Genomic DNA, 18,018 nt, shown 5'->3' on the forward strand with positions numbered 1-18,018 from the left:
ATTTTTTAAACATTAAAAGATCAGACGCGGGGAAAAAAAAAATAATAATACAGGAGGGAAAGGGTGTAAAAATGCTGATTTCTGGGTTCCAGCCCCCTCCGGCCCCACACCAGCAAAGGATGGGGGTCTAACACAAGCCCCATCCTGGGAAATGGGCATCACAAAGCCAAATCTGCATTAAAACCCCTCCTCGATACCCAAGACACAGGGCTGAAGCAGGGAGCAGGGCGGATCTGCCGCCATCAACTCCCGTGCCTCACCCGCGTCCCAAGGGATATCCCATCTCGGGATGCAGCTGAACACACATGAAACCAGTTCCTTCCCAGCTGGAAAAAAAATTAAACTTGGGAGGAAGGAGGCAGGGAGGAGTCTTCCCTGGAGAAAGATTAATTCAAGGTTAGCTGGAGAAGGACGTTGCAGGCACCGTGTGGTGGCTGAACCAGTATCTTCAGAGCTCCTGCTGCTCTGAACTTAGAGCTGGGAGTCAAACCAAAATCCCTTTTTCCCCTCCCTCCCCTGGTTTCACAGAGAAGACTCAGCCCCCATTGATCCCTTCTCCTCCTCTCTGTGTCCAGAGCTGTCGCCTGCAGGATCCTTGTGGAAGCAGTGGATCTGCCACGGAGGGACAAGGAGAAATACATCCCTCCACACTCCCCTCACTGCTCCCAGATTCTCCTTCATGCCACGTTATCCCAACTCTCAGAAAGCCGAGCAGTTAACGAGGTCAAAATGCAGCATCGTGTGAGTGTAATAAACCAAAAGTACAGTTTCTGTTCTTAAAATTAACGACAAACTACATGCACATTACAAAACCCCCCCAAAACATCAGATAATCAAATTCTTCGTAGCAAAGGCCAAGAGAAGAGAGAGAGTAAAACCAAAAACCTGCTTCCCCTTGTCTTCCTGCTACAGACAGAGCGAGGGGAGGAAGAGACAAACACCTGGTAGGTCCTGGATAGAGAAATATATTTACTTCAGAGAATGTCTCCCCCATCTCCCCACACCCTAAAATAAGACAGGGAAAACTAATCATCAAAACCGTAGCTCAGCTGAAGCTAAAAAAACCTCTTCTCATCAGGAGTCGGCATCACAGAGCTCACATGGTACCCCCAAAAAGTGCATTTTTAGGGAAAAAAAAAAAAGAAAGGAGTGATAAGGGCAGAGAAAACAAGGGGGAGGCAGCCCGGGAAGGGCTAGTTTTGCTGGGAAGGGCTAGTTTCCCCGGAAAGCACTCTGTGCAGCTGAGGAGGCTGCCCCAGCTGCTGCATTCTGGAAGCTCCTGTTGCTGAGGATGCCTTGGGAAAACTCTTCCTGGGCCCTTTGGAAACTGGCTCCCGTGCGCCGATACAGGGAATGCACCTGGGAGCAAAAGGAGAGGGAAAAAATTAATGAAGTCAGCGTGTAGCTGTGCAATTGCTGCATACACCTTGCTTTTCCTCAGCTCTGCTACTAACCAGCTCCCTTGACAGCCAGGGGCTCCAAGGCTCCCAGCATGGGATGCTGCCGATTTCAGGAGACCCTCATTTGCTGTAAAACATGGAGTTCTCAGCAAAATTGCTGGTTTCAGACCCAAAACTATGCTCCCCACACTGTAATGGCACAGACTTAACCTGGCATTTACTGGAGGGCAGGACCTGAAGATGCCAGCAAGCATCAGGTATTTCCTTCCAGACAAACGTAGGAGAAAAAAAGCAGCAGCAATAGAAACAGGATCAGTCCAGCCTGTCCTTGCCTTCCCCAAACCTCCATTTCTGCTGTTCCTGCAGAAATCCAGTCCTGGTGTGGTCAGGCAGGAGAAGGAAGGAGGGTTGTGTTTAGAAGCCAGCATGAAGGCACTCACTGGGATCCCACCAGGCTTTGAAAAGCCTCACAGCAGTGAGCAGGGATTTTAAGGCCCTGGATACTGAATAGAGTTATGGCCACCTCTGCTCAGCCAGGTCCAGGCAGGACAAGGGGGAATGGTTTTAAACTGAGAGCAGGTTTAGACTGTATAATAGGAAGAAATTCTTTCCTGTGTGGGTGGTGTGGTTCTGGCACAGGTTGTCCAGAGAAGCTGCGGCTGCCCCATCCCTGGAAGTGTTCAAGGCCAGGTTGGATGGGTCTTGGAGCAACCTGGTCTAGAGGAAGGTATCCCTGCCCATGAAAGGGAGTGGAACAAGATGAGCTTTAAGGCCCCTTCCAACTCAAACCATTCAGTGATTCTGTGATCCTAAAGGGAGCCTACTTTCCTACCTCAAGTGTTCAAGAAATTTGGCACCGATGCAGGAAGCACAAGCAAAAATACTTTTGTATAAAGTATTTTATACATGCCAGTGCCCCGATTCCATCTTCATTCCCAGACAGGTGAAAGGAGGCAGAAAACCCAGGGTATCCTGGGAGCAGCCTGACCTCCTCGCCTCCAAGCCACTCACCTGCTTCAGGAGGAAGAGGGAGAGAACAGCACACAGCGTGAAGAACGCTGCCACCACCATCATGATGATGGCCACGGCCAGGTTCCTGCGCACCTCCGACAGCGCCGCGATCCATCCGCTGCGGGGAGAGGAGAGTGGGTGAGCATGGACAGCATTCCAGCACAAGATGAGATGGAGCAGTGGAGGAAGAGGCACCCACTGTTGCACAAGAGCTTTAGGGGAAAGTTAAAGGGAAGTACAAAACCAAACGGCTGTGAAAACAGGAACCCAGAGCTCATCCAGGCCCTCGTTTTGGGGGAGAGTTTCCACTGTTATTTTTAGAAAAGGATCGTGTTCATCCCACCCACATTCTAGTCCTGGATCACCTCGCTTAAGCAGGAAAATCAATACCCTCGGCGCCACCGGTGACTTCCACAAGCACCTTCTCAAAATTCAGCCAAGTGGGTAAAGATAGGCTGGAACAGCTAAACTGGAAATCAGCTGGCAGGTCTGGAGCCTGGATGTATGTGTCACCCTGACAAGGATGTCAGCATTGGGAAGGGAATGAAGAGGAAGGAATGGAAGAAGTTGGTGAGGCCCTGGCACAGACTTCCCAGAGAAGCTGTGGCTGCCCCACCCCTGGAAGTGTGCAAGGCCAGGTTGGATGGGGCTTGGAGCATACTGGGATAGTGGGAGGTGTCCCATGGCAGGGGGTGGAATAAGATGGGTTTTAAGGGTCCTTCCAACCCAAACCAGTCTGTGATTCCATGATTCTAAGTCAGAGCTACAGAAAGGAGGAAATTGGGAGTTGTTGAAGGGAAGGGGCAAAGAGGATGCTGGGAATTACCAGCGCTTGGCTGTGGGTGAAAATACCAAGACACCTTACTCAAAAAACCCTCTTGGGTGCTGGAGAAAGGAATCTTTCCAACTGCTAAACCAAACATGCCATGAGCCACTGGGAGAGTGGGAATCAAGTGAGCCAAACCATCCCATCTGATGTGCTGCACAGCTTCTCACTCGTCACAGGGAAGCAGAAAGGCACACCATGCACTGCAGCCAAAAATATACGAGCTGTCTGGCGGGAGGAAACGGAGCAGAAAGCTACAGGCAGGCTCTCCCAGCCAGACTAAACCCAGAGTGCCCCCTCCCCATCCCCTGTGACTCAGGCACTGGGGAGGGAGGCCGAGGACATCTCTGCCCACAAGCCCTTCTGCAGGCAGTGGGCAAAAATAGACAGCAGCTTCACTGCTCACCTGAAGGCTTCCCCTCAGAACAACCACGAGCTGTTAACCTTTTCCCTGTTCTCCATAACTCCAGAATCTGATCTGTGGCCAAGGCAGCAAGGCGAAAGGAAAGGCTGTGCTTTCCCTGCAGGGCACAGCTGCTGACACGAGGCTGCTGGACCTGCTCCAGAAGCCTGGGTTCACCCTTCTGTACAATGTCACTGAGAAAGGGTGAGGGCAAAACTCTCTCTACTTGTTTCTTTGAAGCACTGTCCACTGGTAACAAGTTCCAGAGAAATTCAGGAAGAGTTTGGGGACAGAGTCAGGCTGGTAGCAGCAGCATCAAGCTAAGCTGTGCCCAGATTCCAGGTCAGAGATGCCTCAGCCCCACACCACCTCTCTCAGGGCAGGCTCCAGTTTAACACAAGGCAGACACAGTCAACACTATAGGCTCAGCATCAAGAAGGAGCAAATATGATCTGTATTAAGTTAGGGAGAAGGCAGCAGAAGGGGCATGGAAGAGTTATCACAGAAACCCAGAATGGTCTGGCTTGGAAGGGACCTTAAACCCCATCACATTCCATCCACCCTGCCACGGGCAGGGACACCTTCCACCAGCCCAGGTTGCTCCAAGCCCCACTGAACCTGGCCTTCAACACTTCCAGGGATGGTGCAGCCACAGCTTTTCTGGACAGCCGGTGCCAGGGCCTCACCACCCCCACAGGGAAGAATTTCTTCCCAGTAGCTAAATATTCCCACACTGCCCTCAGCACTGGCCACGGCAGCAGCAGCAAAGGAATACACTTTTGCTGTGACTAGGATGGAAAGAGCAGAGCAGGGAGGCAGCCCAGCTGGGACCTGCCAAAGCTGTGCATGGGCTGAGAGAGGAAAACCACGGGAGAAAGAACAGGCAGCTGTCAGAAACAAGCCCCAGAGCTCCTGACAGTCACAGCCCTGGTGAGAAAAAGGATCTGTGCAAGGCTGGGACACAGCAGCCAGTGAAACCAAGCTTACCTGTCTCCCCAGCCAGGAATGCCAACAGCCTGGATGACGTAGATTGCTATTTGGCAGAAGAAGACAAAAAAGAAGACGAAGAAGCTGAAGGAGCTGTCAGACCTGCGGGAGAGATGCAGCAGGAGTGAAACCCATGATCCCTGCACAGACTCCCTGCTCTAAGAGAAAGGGAACAATTTCAGTGAACTCCTTTCTCCAGGGAAAAGCTGCTGAGAGGAGGTGATTAGGGGAGGAATTTGGGTACCCATACAACTTATATGTCCACTGCAAATCCAATGCTCTGCCCAGTGCAAGATAAAGTGAAGGCAGCTCCCTTAATACATGCAGTGTGCTCAACATTAATGTACCAAACAGTGTCTCAGAAATCAGTAAAATGAATAAAAAAAATTAACTAAAAACCCCAGATGACTAGCTAGGCTTGGATTTCAAGATGAAAAAGGATCACCATAATTAAGTTGTATCAGATAGATCTAATATGCTTAGAAACATAGTGAGTTTGATTCATCTAATGATGCAAAGAGCTGGAAAAATCCTGCAGGCAAAATACGATGGGAAAACAGATAAACCCGAAGCTCCTCCCACTAAAAGATACATCCCCTTTACAGAAAAAAAAAAAAAAACAACCAGTACTTGCCTGAAAGCCTTGTAAATTGGTCGGTACCAACAGAGAAAGGCACAAGGGGTGAATAAAATTAACCAAAGAATCGAGAGACCGAAGTCTACGCCTCTGTCATTATCAGTTGTGAACCACGCCAGACAAGCGAGCAGGTTTAGGAGCAGGGTGATGGAATGCACTGTTTGGGGTGGAAGAGAGAGAAAAAAACATCAGTAAGCTCTTGGGAAACCCGCAGCATCCCTAATCTCTCACTGAACACACTGAAATTAAGGAGAGTTCGGGCCATCTAATTTCACTGCCTCCCTTGGGAGGAAAACACAGCTTAACCTAAAAGCTCATCTGATCCTGCTGCTTACGGCCAAATCTTAAATAGTTGTTCAAGTCTCCATTAAACAATTAAAATTCTGTCATGAATAAGCTACTCCCAAAGCATAAACTTGGAGTTCTTCACATTTGCCTTCATAAAAAAAGGAGGGAAACATGACTTTACCCTTGCAGACAACACTGATAGGATTTACTGTGTGACAAAGCTCAGTTTTTGATACAGAATCTTCTTAGAAAGATTTTTTATTGCAGTTCAAGCGATTACTTACACATCCACAAGTAATACAGCATCTTGCATATCCGCTGGTAGTCAGCTGGGATGTCTGCAGAAAAATCCTGATAAAAACACGGCTTGATGGGACACTTCTTGGGAAGGGGTGGCCAGTTGTTCTGCCTCGCTGTGGAAGAAAGAAAGAAGCAGCTCTTCACTTGCTCTTCTCTCTCTTAATTAAAAGACTAATTCGCACATCATAATTTCCAAGTCGCCATTCAGATATTGCTTAATTCATATATTAAAACCTTGGGAGAGCCCAGAGGTTGGTCAGAACCTATGTTTGAGCAGGCAGCACAACAGGAATGTGACAAACTGCTGGCAGAGCGAGGCAGATCAACCTAGATTGGGGGTTTTCCTCTGGGGAAGGCAGAATTCCTCTGCAGTGGCCAAAAGGCCATCACAAGCATCATCACTCAGCTCTGCAAGTCCAGATTCAGTCATTTAAAACCAAGATTTGGGGGGAATATTGGTTTACTGCACCTAAAAGAGCCTTAAGAGTGAAAAACACCCTCTGTTGCTCTCAGTGAAAAGCCTTAATGTGGCAACAGCTCCGACACAGGTACAAAATCGGTGTTTGAGAACTTTTTGTGGTGAAATGCAGCTGCTGAGAGCACACTCAAGGGCAGGGACCCACCAGAGCTGGCCCTGCCTCTGAACTCCTTTCTCATCTTGGAGGCTACAGGATGACAGGTACAGTCACAGGAGGGTTGCCACAGCTGCAAAGGACTAGAGGAAAGCCTAAAAAAGCTTCTAGAAGAGCTGTGTACACTTGGACAGGCTGAGCTTTCCCGAAATCCTGACAAACCAAGGAATCCAGGCTTCCCTGGGCATCCCAGTGACAGCAGGCAGGACGCAGTACTCACGGTTAATGCTGGCTGAGTTGCTCTGCAGTTCCCTTTCCTTCTTCTCCAGCTCAGCTGCCTTCCTCTCTAACTCTGCCTGCTGCTGAAGCAGCCCGGCCTGTGCTGCCGCAGCCACGGCCTAAAGCAGGGGAGAAAGAGGTTAGTCCTGCCCTAAGCCAGGCACTTATGGCACCACCAGCAAACTGGAAGGGAAGCAGGGCAGAGGACAACATGAAAGCTCAATCTTGAACATCTTAACTCTTTCTGCCTTACCTGCTGTAAGACAAAATCAAGATCGATGCAGAACTCCACCCGGATGTCCCTCTCTTATCCCTATCCTTATCCTACAGGGAAACAGGGCTGGAAGAGCCCTCAGGAGGTTCATACACTCCATTCTCCATCCCCTGTGCCCTTCCCTTTCACCGAAGCTGTGCTTTTCTCACAGCTTCATCTACCTCACAGTTCACTTCACTGCTCCGAGCACCTCACAGCTGAGCAGTGAGCAGGACTCCTGGGTTTAGCAGGACAATTCCCTTCCCAGCTAGGAGAAGAAAGGCAAGACAGCTGGCTACCACACCTCTTAAGGATCTCTTCTACTTGTTTTGTATTCTGGGAACTGATCCTTTCTCCCAGCAGCCTCAGCCTCTCAGCTCTTTGGATGAGGTGGTCCTGGCAGTCAGGTACTTGCATTTATGCTCCTGGCACTGAGTGTGTCTGACCAGACACTAGAACTAAGCTGAAAACATTAGCAGGATACATCCCACGGTTTCCAGAGGGAAGCCAGAGCCAACAGGACACAAGGCAAAGCAAGCTCTGCCACCAGAGGGACAGGGAAAAAGGCATAACACAGCTGCGTGTGTGTATTCCCCATAAATCTCTGCTTCCCAAATGGAACTCGAAAAGATCACCTGCAGCTTCCCACACACAGCCCCAGAGAATCCCATTCCCCTCCTATTCCCAGAGGCCTCTGGGAGCTCCTGGAGGCCGGGGAGGCAGTGGTGAGGAGCTGCCATACCTGGGGCGTGGGCTCCACGGACGTCTGCAGAACAGCCGGCTGCGAGTGGCCCGAGGGCTGCACGGCCGGCGTCGTCCGGGCTGCATTTGTCTGCACAGAAATCAACAAGCAACAAGGTAAAAACACTGCAGGAGAAACAAAAGGGGATTTTGATCCATTTAAACCAATTTAAATCTCGGTTTCCCCTTCTCCTTCGCCCATCTAGCTCATGGCAGCAGCCAGGGAATAAGAATGCAGCTCTCCCGGCGATCCATCAGTGGTATTGCCATGGCAGGTCAGTTCCCAGCCCAGGAACCAAATACATCCTGATGTGCCCTGCCACAAACCATCTTCCCCTTCACACTTCATATGGCTTCCCTGTGAGTCAGCAGCCAGCTGGAGAGAAGCTGTTCCACGTGAGTGGAGAGCTCCAGCTGGGAGTTTTTTAGTGGTCCAGTGCAGGAACAGTTGCTTGCAGCTTGCCACACACGCCATGAGCTACATTCCATGAGGAAATCAGCTGTGAATTCCTCTTTTCTTAAACTGCACCTACCAAGGGACCTTCTACACCACTAAAACCACCACAAGACACACAGAGCACAGACACGTGGCACGTACCAGCTGGGAGCTCTCGGAGAAGGGGTTGAATTCATCCAAGCCACTTTGGCTGGCGTTTGTGAGCTGTGTCACTGAGGGATCCTGAAAGGAGAGAGCACAAGGATCAATCAGCATCAGACATAGGGCAACATCACTTATATCATCAAACTGTTCGGGTTGGAAAAGGCCTTTAAGATCATCGAGTCCATGTTACCCACGCTGCCGTTCTTCCATCCGCTCACTGGCTGGGAACTGGATGGGGTGAAACACAGGCTTGCCACAGGTGGATGGCCTTGGCAGGCATGGAATTTAAATATCCAAGGAGATGACTATCAGCAAGGCAAGATTTGTGAGCAGAAATAAACTCCTGTTCAGCCAAGAACAACTACAACATGCTTCTGGTACAGGAACCCTTTGTGCAGGTTACTACCGCTTACCTACAGAAAGTTATTTCTAATTTCCAGGGATCTGCATTCATTTATCCATGGTCAGAATGCTGCTGGACATCCAGGACCACTTCTCAAACCTCACCTGCACCTCATAAAGCAAGCACAGAGCCACAAAGTACAGCAGAGCTACACAAAATGAGTTTCTAGATACAACTGGTCCTGGCTGAGAGATGTCAGCAACCTCAAATGCCAATGATTGCTCTGAAAAGGAAAAACTCCCAGGAAAATCAAGCTAGAGATGTAACACCAATTATTTTAGGAGGTTTTAATGCTGCTGGCATAACATCTGTGTTCACTTTTACTCACAGCATCTCCCACTTGCCTCCATCAAATCCCCTGATATTTAAAAACAGCCTCTCTGCACATCTGAGAACAACTTTCTCCCCTCACCTGCAATGCGTGCAGCTATTTTTATCTCCTCTTTTCTACACACTACATTCCAAACAGAGATTCCTCTTTGACAGCCACTGCTGACCTCTGGAGTGCTCCTCTCCCCAGTTACTACAGAAACAAGGTCCTTTTTAAAACTCGGAAATCCCCCTGCCTGGCAACCCAAGAGCTGGGTGTGGGTCAAAAAATTAAAAAGTGGCTTTGTATCCTTCCCTCAGCAACTCGTGTGTCCAGATCGGTCATTCTAATTTGGTGCTTAATGGGGCAAGAAGCCACTGAGGCTGCGCCGAGGTGAGAGTGAGAGGTGCAGGCTGCAGGAAAATCCCTCTGGAGCCATTCCCGGGGTTTTAGCGCAGCCTTCTGCCGAGCAGGATACACACAGAGCAGTTAATGAGTAACTCCTCCTCGACAGCAGGCACTCCCTACCAACAGGTTGCACTAGTTTATGAATCACCCTGGCTGAGGGACCGCAGATGAGGAGGATCTGAATGCTGCTCCACGAAGCACAACTCACCAGCAAGAAAGGGTTGTAAAAAAATAGGAAGCACCGGCAGAACTGCCATGCTGGAAATAAAACTTGTGCCTTTTTTTCACTACTGACTCCTCTGGAAGCTTCAGCTTCACCAGTTTTGCACAGACACGGGCTGTCAGCACAAGTTTACACGTCACTTAATGCACAATAGCTGCTGCACACCAGCACAAACCCTTTAATCCCAAGCAGATGAGGCCCCAGTCGCACTAAAGTCCAGTAAAAAACTACATGAGGAAGAGAAACTCCCTTAAAGGCGTGGGGAACAGAAAGTGAAGGCTGCATAACCCTCTGAAGAGCCTGAATGGTCAGGCTGGGTTGAAAGCGCTCGGAAATAAGGAGAAATGCTACAATACCACAGTAAAACACACACTCTTCTCCCCTTGGCTCATCTCCATTCCAAAAGAAAGCTGGAGGCTCATCAAGGGCAGGAGAGCAGCACCCCTGCTTCTCTGCTCTCAGCTGCACAACAGTTTGATTTCAAAGGCAGACAAGCTCTCATCCTACTGCACAGCTTTCAAAAAAATCACTTAATTAGGTGGTAAGGCCAAGGCACAGCCTGCCATTGTTTGAGTGTGTCTAAAATAGAAACCCAAAGAGCAGGGAATTCGCAACAAAGCTGAAGTTTTTGGTCACGTGCCTCTGTGCCCTGGATAGGGCAGGAAGGAAAACAGAGGGTGACACACAGACAGCAGCTTCCACGAGCTCAGACCAGGCAGCGTGAAGGATGAGTAAGCACCAGGAACGCAGAGACGAACGAGACGCTGCCCACAAACTTCATGTCTTACAATTATTTTCTTGTAAGCTGCGCAGCAAAAGGCAGCTGACCCTCTTGAAACAAGCACAGGCCTGATCCTCGGAAAGGATCAGGAAACAGGGTCTTAATTCAGCCACAGAACCACTCCAAGCCACAATTCAGCCACAAACCTCACGTTCACAAATCAGTGATTGGCTTGATCTGCAGGATGCCAGCGAGCAGATCCCATTTGTTGCCCTTCCAACCACCACTTCTTCAAGCACCAGGGACGTGTGACATCATTTTTTCACGGCTTCAAATACCCAAGTGCAGAGTAAATTTTTGTTTGGACCAAACTACACTGACACAAAGATTAAAATAATTTTCAAACGCAGCTTAACACAAATACGAGTTGCTGTCGTGCTGTGCCAGCTGCTAAAATGTTTTGATACAACAGGTTTGTGCAGGAAATTCTATTCTTTCATTTCTTTTTTTTCCCCACAGATTAAAGAAACAAAATGAGATGACTCTTTTGACGAGATCAAGGCAAAAGAACTCAGCTGAGAATCACCTGGAACTTTACACGGTTGTCTAAATATCACAGTATTGCCCCAAATATCACCAGTCCTGCAGACTCAGAGTGCTGCCACTGCCTGGAAGATGCACTGAGAGAAACCCCAAGGATTTTATTATTGATATCTCTAAAAAGAATGGGGATTTCCAGCTCTGCCTGAAGCTTGGACCAAAGTTTTGGAGACAGCTGCCACTTCTAGCAGGTTACTGGATAAACCAAGGCAGTTAATCATCTCTCATTAACCAGTTGCAATAAGTAACAGAAAAGCCAGAGGTATTTTTAACAGGACCAAAGCAGCCTATTTTATACCAAGTTTAACAAACACTGTGAACAAACTCTTAAAAGGCAAAGATCCTCATCATGTCAGTATTTGAAGAGTATGAAGCATTACACTGGGATCCCCAGCAAGGAAAGAGAACCCTGGTGCTGTGACAAGAGAGACCCACCAGTGTGATAGGACTGGGAGGGTGCAGATGCTTCTAGTCATTCCAGTGTGTTTGGAAGGGGATGTCAATGGGCAACTGTTTCCCCAGCACTGAGCCAACACCTGGATCCAAGCCCCGACCTGGAATGGGCTGTCCCACATCCTGAGACTTCATTTCAAATCAGAGTGACAAGGCTTCGAGGCTCCAGGAAGCAGCAGTTGGAGATTCCTCGCAACCAGCTGCTGAGGACTAGGGAATTTTTCTTTATAAAAAGTCCTGAAAGGAGGATATAGAACCTGCCACAAAGACCAGATGAGCTGCAAAGAGCCGTCAGACAGGGGCATCCATGGTATTATTTCCCATTAAGAAGTGGGCCTGACACGGGAATTACCTGCTGGAAATCACATCTAACCTTTTTTGTTTGAACAGTGAATAAAGTGTGAGCACAGCCCTGTTCAGTTCAAGATTAGGACAGCTTTAATGTACACAAAGCAGGTGAAGGGGACCTGAAGTGAGCTGACAAGAAAGCTGGAGAGGGACTTTTCACAATGGCATGGAGTGACAGGGCAAGTGGGAATAGCTTCAAACTGACAGAGAGTGGGATTAGATTTGATATTAAGACATTCTTCCCTGTGAGGGTGATGAGGTTGCCCAGAGAAGCTGTGGCTGTCCCATCCCTGGAAGCGTCCAAGGCCAGCCTGGACTGGGCTTGGATCAACCTGGGATAGTGGAAGGTGTCCCTGCCCATGGTGGGGGTTGGAACGAGATGAGCTTTAAGGTCCCTTCCAACCCAAAACATTCTGTGATTCTGTGAATATTGACTTCCTCAATATGCAAAAACAACAAATCCTGACATGAACAGCGATATATTCCACCCCATGGAAGGAATATCACAGGAACACGGTTATCCCAACCCTTCCCATTCACGAGACTCACAAAAGCGTGTTAAAATGAAAGTGAGGAAGAAAGGGATTTCTTCACTCTGATTCCTCAAAGCACTCAGCCTCCTGAACAAACAGTTTCCATTTGGCTTGGCCCTGAAATCCGGGGTCAGGAATCATTCCTTCCTGCGGATCACATCTCAACCAAGCAGTAAAGGTGAGGTTAAGCTCACAGACAGGAGCCAAAGGCCAGACACTGATTTTCACACACCCCTGCACAGGCTCCATGTCCCGCAGGCCATTCCAGGCCAACTCCCTGCATAAATGACCCATTTTCAGAGCATGGAGGTTAACTCAGAGAGGAGAAACTCAGTGAACACAGACCAAGTTCTCACTGACCTCAACAGAAATCCCCTGCTTTGGGCCCTGAAAACCTCAGCCAAACGATGCCTTAGGGACTCGCTGTTTAGAGCTGAAGCACCTTAAAAATAGACCCAGAAGAACCCAGCAGACAGGTAGACCACCAGGCAGCACACCCAAGAGAGGTTCAGCAACTGATTATTTTTAATAAGCCCACAAATTAGGCATTCACGGCTGTTTTGGCATCCTGAGAGGCAGCAAACCCCCTCCCCACAACCTGAGGGGGGTGGGAGGTGAGCGGGTCTGGCAGCACAGGGCGGTAGGAGACTCCTCCTTGAGGAGACGAGCAGCCTGGTCCGGGGGAGAGACGGGGGTTGAGGAAGTGGCGGTAGGAAGGATCCCAGAGGCAGTAGGAAGGATCCCAGGGGCAGTAGGAAGGATCCCAGGGGCAGTAGGAAGGATCCCAGGGGCAGTAGGAAGGATCCCAGGGGCAGTAGGAAGGATCCGAGAGGCAGTAGGAAGGATCCCAGCGGCAGTAGGAAGGATCCGAGAGGCAGTAGGAAGGATCCCAGCGGCAGTAGGAAGGATCCCAGGGGCAGTAGGAAGGATCCCAGAGGCAGTAGGAAGGATCCCAGCGGCAGTAGGAAGGATCCCAGCGGCAGTAGGAAGGATCCCAGAGGCAGTAGGAAGGATCCCAGAGGCAGTAGGAAGGATCCCAGGGGCAGCAGGAAGGATCCCAGGGGCAGCAGGAAGGATCCCAGGGGCAGCAGGAAGGATCCCAGAGGCAGCAGGAAGGATCCCAGAGGCAGTAGGAAGGATCCCAGGGGCAGCAGGAAGGATCCCAGAGGCAGTAGGAAGGATCCCAGGGGCAGCAGGAAGGATCCCAGGGGCAGCAGGAAGGATCCCAGAGGCAGTAGGAAGGATCCCAGGGGCAGTAGGAAGGATCCCAGGGGCAGTAGGAAGGATCCCAGGGGCAGTAGGAAGGATCCCAGGGGCAGTAGGAAGGATCCCAGGGGCAGTAGGAAGGATCCAAGAGGCAGTAGGAAGGATCCCAGGGGCAGTAGGAAGGATCCCAGAGGCAGTAGGAAGGATCCCAGGGGCAGTAGGAAGGATCCCAGAGGCAGTAGGAAGGATCCCAGGGGCAGTAGGAAGGATCCCAGAGGCAGTAGGAAGGATCCCAGGGGCAGCAGGAAGGATCCCAGGGGCGGTGCGCAGAGCCGGGGGGACCCCGGGTGGGTCACAGCGCTCCTGCCTGACCTGCAGGGGACTGGGGAGGGGCTGTGGGACCCCAGCCATGGCTGTGCGGGGGACACGGCGACGGGGAGCAGGACTCCCAGCCCCGCCCGCAGAGGGGGCACAGCGAGGGGGAGCGGGACCCCTTGTACTGGCCGGAAGAGGGGCTCGGGCCCCCTGTCCCGGCTGGAGGGGGGCATGGGGAAGGGAGATCCCCCGGCCAGAGGAGGATGTAGGGAGGGGGATCGGGACCTGTGGCTGCATCGGGGGGATCAGGGAGGGGAACGGGACCCCCGGCCCGGCCGGAGGTGGGTCGGCGGCTGCGCCCAGACCGCCCCAGGACCCCGCCCCCTCTCTCTGATTGGCTACGCCGCGGAGAAGCGGCACCGCCATTGGCCAGCGACGCTTCAGTCAGTGCCACGTCCCGGCGGCGGCGGGCGGGGGCCGGGGGGGGGTCCCGGGCCGGGCCGAGTGAGGGGGGTCCGCCCGCGCCTCGCGCCCACCTGGAAGGGGTTGATGTCCACCGGGTCGGCGAACGGGTTGGTGTCGAAGCCCGACATAGGCGCGGTCCGCTCCGCTCCCGCCGCCGCCGCTCCTGGCGCTTCCGGGGCACCCGCGTGACCGGGGAGCCGCGTGACGTCACAGCGGCGCATGTACCTCGCGCGGTGTTAACCCTATGGGCGGGGCCGCGTGACGTCAGAGCGGCGCTTATAGTCGCCGGGGGGGAAGGAGGGGGGGGGCAAGAGGGGAACAGACCTGTCGGACCGAACCATGGCGGAGATCCGGGGTGAGCGGGGCAGGGGCACCCCCCGTCCGGGGTGGGGATGCGGACAGGGACCACCCCCAGGAATACTCCCAGGAATACCCCCAGGACGATGGGGCGGAGGAACCGTGACCCCTGCCCGCAGCCCGAGCGTGCCGAAATCGCCGTATGATGGTTGAAAATCGCCCCCCTCATACACTCTACTCTCCCAAGCCCTTGGTCCCCTATCTCCCTGATGCCCTCTCACCCTGCACTGGGGGCTTTGGCGGTGTCTGGAAGGGCTTTGGGGTTTTTTTCTGTTCCCCGCTAACATTTTACTACTCTGCCGTAGTGTTCCCCCTCTCCTGCGCGGTGCAGAACTATTCCTGGGGGAAAGTGGGCCTGGAGAGCGAGGTAGCCAAGCTGCTGAGCAGTGGTGACCCCCTAGTCCAGATCCAGCCTGACCGGCCCTACGCAGAGGTGAGTGCGTCTGTGTGTCCGTGCCGTTCGTGTGTCTGTCACACCCCTATGTCCCGCCCACCCGGCTGTGGCTCTCACCATCCTGTATCCCATCGGAATGGGATCCTGACCCGCCCCCCCCCGTTGTCCCTCTCGGGGCTGCCCGGGTTGAAGAGGAGAAGCCTGGCGCGATTCAGCCTCCGAGGGAGCTGCCTTGGCTGCATGGATCACCTGTGGGGCCAAGCAGCCTCTAAAAAAGCCCAAATCATCCGTGCTGGCTGCCCAGCTCAGGGTTCCATCAGTCTGTCTGTGTCTCACAGCTCTGGATGGGCGCACATCCCCGGGGCGATGCCATCATCCGGGATAACCGCATCCCCCAAAAAACCCTAGGCCAGTGGATTGCCGACAACCCCGCCTGCCTGGGGACAAAGGTGAAGGACACCTTCCAGGGACAGCTGCCCTTCCTCTTCAAGGTGCTCTCGGTCGATACTGCCCTCTCTGTCCAGGCACACCCCAACAAGGTAGGGAGAGCCCCGGATGGGCAGCCCAGCGGGACCCTGTGTCCCTGGGGATGTCACCCAGCTTCTCTCCCCCTCTCCAGGAGCTGGCAGCGAAGCTGCACGCCCAGTTTCCTGAGCACTATCCCGATGCCAACCACAAGCCTGAAATGGCCATCGCCCTCACCCCCTTCGAGGGCTTGTGTGGCTTCCGGCCCGTGGAGGAGATTGTCTCCTTCCTCCAGAGTAAGGATGAAGGGTGCATAGCCAGACCCCAGGGTGGGGATGGGAGCCGTGCTCCCTTGCAATGGGGTTTGGGGTGGGGATGAGGGATAGGATCCCTTGGGATGGGGTTTGGAATGAGGATTGGGTTCAAGGTGGGAATGGTGGCCATACTCCCTTGGGATGGGGCTCGGGGTGAGGACGGGGGCCGTGCTCCCTTGGGATGCAGTTTGGCGTGGGGACGAGGGTTGTGCTCCCTTAAGATGGAGTTCAGGGTGAGGTCACTGCTCCCCTGGGATGGGGTTTGGGGCAGGGATGGGGGCCATGCTCCTCTGGCATGGGGGTGCTGATTCTGACTGGGGCTGGCCCCTCGTAGACGTCCCCGAGCTGCGGGCGCTGATCGGGGAGGTGGCAGTGGAGCAGCTGGAGCGCAGCGGGAGCGACGACCCCCGAGGTGTCTCGGCCGCTCTCCGTGTGTGCTTCACCCGCCTCATGAAGAGCGAGAAGAAGTTCTTTGTTGACCAGCTGAACATGCTGGTGAAGAGGATCTCTCAGGAAGGTAGGTCCTTGCTGTGGCCCCCAAAACAATTTGGGGCGCTGCGGGTAGGGGAGGGGCCAGGGCACCCCCTGGCTCCCTTCCTATGTTGTGCCTGGTCTCTTCTCACGCAGCAGAGGAAGGGAAGGACACGTCAGGGAGCAACGGGGAACTGCTGCTGCGGCTGCACTCCCAGTACCCAGGAGACATTGGCTGCTTCACCATTTATTTCCTGAACCTGGTAAAGCTGGAGCCAGGGGAGGCCATGTTCCTTGGAGCCAATGAGCCCCATGCCTACCTGCGTGGAGGTGAGTGTCATGGGGGGCTCTCCTAACCCACCATCCCACAAGGACTGGCCACGGGGGACATCTGGAAGGGCTGGGGTGGGCTGACAGCACTGCCTCATCCCTGCAGACTGCGTGGAGTGCATGGCATGCTCAGATAACACGGTGCGTGCCGGGCTCACCCCCAAATTCATCGATGTGCTCACCTTGTGTGAGATGCTCAACTACACGCCGGCACCCAGCAGCTCCAAGATCTTCCCAGCTGTGCAGAGCCAGCTCGATCCCAACGTCTATGTCTATGATCCGCCCGTGCCAGACTTTGCCATCATGAGGATAGAGGTGAGCGGTGACGGGTTGGGGGACACATCTCAGCTGGGCTCCAGGTAAGACGACCCAGTGCTGGCTCGGCTTCACTCACCTTTGTAGTTAGTGCCCCAGGGAGGGGGGAGGGATGCTTGGGGATGTGATGTTTGTCTCTTTATCCCTCCCCTGTTCCCTCTGCCTGAAGCTCATTCACCTTCTCTAGCAGCTCTGGGCAGAGGGAGAACCAGGAACAGGTCTCAGACAAGCTGAGGCCCCTGGGCTTGGGCTGCTGCAGGTGCAGCAAAGGGGTGGGAATGGAGATAACCCCGTCCCAGCTCTCTGTAGAGGAGGAAAGCTGGGGGAGACTCCAGCCACAGTGACATTTTCCTTTGCAGATCCCTGCCTCCATCAAGCTGTACCTCATCTCTGCCATAGACTCTGCCAGCATCTTGCTGGTGATCCAGGGGACAGCTGTGGGCACCTCCACAGCCGCAGCCTCCGAGATGTCTCTGTGTCGTGGCTCCGTGCTCTTCATCTCGGCTAACGAGAGCATCTCCCTCCACCTCTCCTCGCCGGATGGGATGCTGCTCTTCCGAGCCTGCTGCCTCCTCTGAGACACTTCTGTCTCCTCCTGGAACACTTCCTCCCCATCACTCCACGTTTGAGTAGATAGAAACTGGTGTCGGCAAAGTCATCTCGCTTGGAAGTTTTCCCTCCACCTATTAAATCCCAAACCCAGCCCTGATGTATAGAAAGAGCAATTCTATAGATTGACTCCTTGGATGTGGCACAGAGCACAGCAGGCTGAGGCTTTCTGCAGCTTCTGGCAGGCTCTTCTAAGCCTGGCTGATGGCAGCCAGTGTTGCCCCTTCCCTGGCTGTAAAAGGGGGTTGCTTGGCAGGTTTATGGAGCGGGAAAGCTTCCGATGCCGTGAATAAAGAGGTGACTTTGTCCTCAGCACAGGGCAGCGTGGTGCAAGGAGCAGGAGGAGGATTGGGGTGGGGGACTGGAGGAAATGCTGGGAGCAGCTCCAGCTGTAACTCTCCCACCACTGGTTGTTACCCCCCCTCGCTCCTCAGGGGAACAGGAAATGAGTAAAATGTGATGAGGGAAAACAGATCGCTC

At 52.9% G+C, this 18,018-nt stretch overlaps 2 protein-coding genes across 3 annotated transcripts; one reads left to right on the forward strand and one right to left on the reverse strand.

Annotated features, from left to right (window-relative positions):
• Positions 1 to 949: 949 nt before the first annotated feature.
• SCAMP2 (secretory carrier membrane protein 2) lies at positions 950 to 14,494 on the reverse strand. The gene is made up of 9 exons (XM_032699896.1): positions 14,355 to 14,494; positions 8,296 to 8,376; positions 7,699 to 7,788; positions 6,705 to 6,822; positions 5,837 to 5,965; positions 5,262 to 5,421; positions 4,628 to 4,729; positions 2,412 to 2,529; positions 950 to 1,359 (listed from the first exon to the last, which is right to left on the reverse strand). Exons 1-9 carry the CDS (start codon positions 14,409 to 14,411, stop codon positions 1,213 to 1,215), a joined length of 1,002 nt encoding a protein of 333 aa, XP_032555787.1. The 5' UTR covers positions 14,412 to 14,494; the 3' UTR covers positions 950 to 1,212.
• On the forward strand, positions 14,286 to 17,852 carry MPI (mannose phosphate isomerase). Of its 2 annotated transcripts, none has more exons than XM_032699895.1 (8): positions 14,286 to 14,390; positions 14,946 to 15,073; positions 15,373 to 15,573; positions 15,654 to 15,795; positions 16,148 to 16,330; positions 16,441 to 16,614; positions 16,721 to 16,929; positions 17,289 to 17,852. In XM_032699895.1, exons 3-8 carry the CDS (start codon positions 15,379 to 15,381, stop codon positions 17,505 to 17,507), a joined length of 1,122 nt encoding a protein of 373 aa, XP_032555786.1. In that variant the 5' UTR covers positions 14,286 to 14,390; positions 14,946 to 15,073; positions 15,373 to 15,378; the 3' UTR covers positions 17,508 to 17,852. The 2 variants fall into 2 exon arrangements, with proteins under 2 accessions (XP_032555786.1, XP_032555785.1); XM_032699894.1 differs by lacking the exon at positions 14,286 to 14,390 and adding an exon at positions 14,533 to 14,638.
• The last annotated feature ends 166 nt before the right edge of the window (positions 17,853 to 18,018 follow it).

This window comes from Chiroxiphia lanceolata, chromosome 12 (genome assembly GCF_009829145.1).
Source record: "Chiroxiphia lanceolata isolate bChiLan1 chromosome 12, bChiLan1.pri, whole genome shotgun sequence".
Classification (NCBI taxonomy): Eukaryota; Metazoa; Chordata; class Aves; order Passeriformes; family Pipridae; genus Chiroxiphia; species Chiroxiphia lanceolata.

Bases quoted from the DNA above. Each gene is read 5' to 3' on its own strand.
- SCAMP2 (XM_032699896.1), bottom strand. From the start codon at position 14,411: ATGTCGGGCTTCGACACCAACCCGTTCGCCGACCCGGTGGACATCAAC. The intron at 6,823-7,698 runs GTATGGCAGCTC...CCCCTGCTTTAG, and splicing joins CCGTGGAGCCCACGCCCCAG to GCCGTGGCTGCGGCAGCACA. The intron at 5,966-6,704 runs GTGAGTACTGCG...TTTCTTCCACAG, and splicing joins CAACTCAGCCAGCATTAACC to CGAGGCAGAACAACTGGCCA.
- MPI (XM_032699894.1), top strand. The intron at 15,074-15,372 runs GTGAGTGCGTCT...TGTGTCTCACAG, and splicing joins CTGACCGGCCCTACGCAGAG to CTCTGGATGGGCGCACATCC. The intron at 16,930-17,288 runs GTGAGCGGTGAC...TTTCCTTTGCAG, and splicing joins TTGCCATCATGAGGATAGAG to ATCCCTGCCTCCATCAAGCT.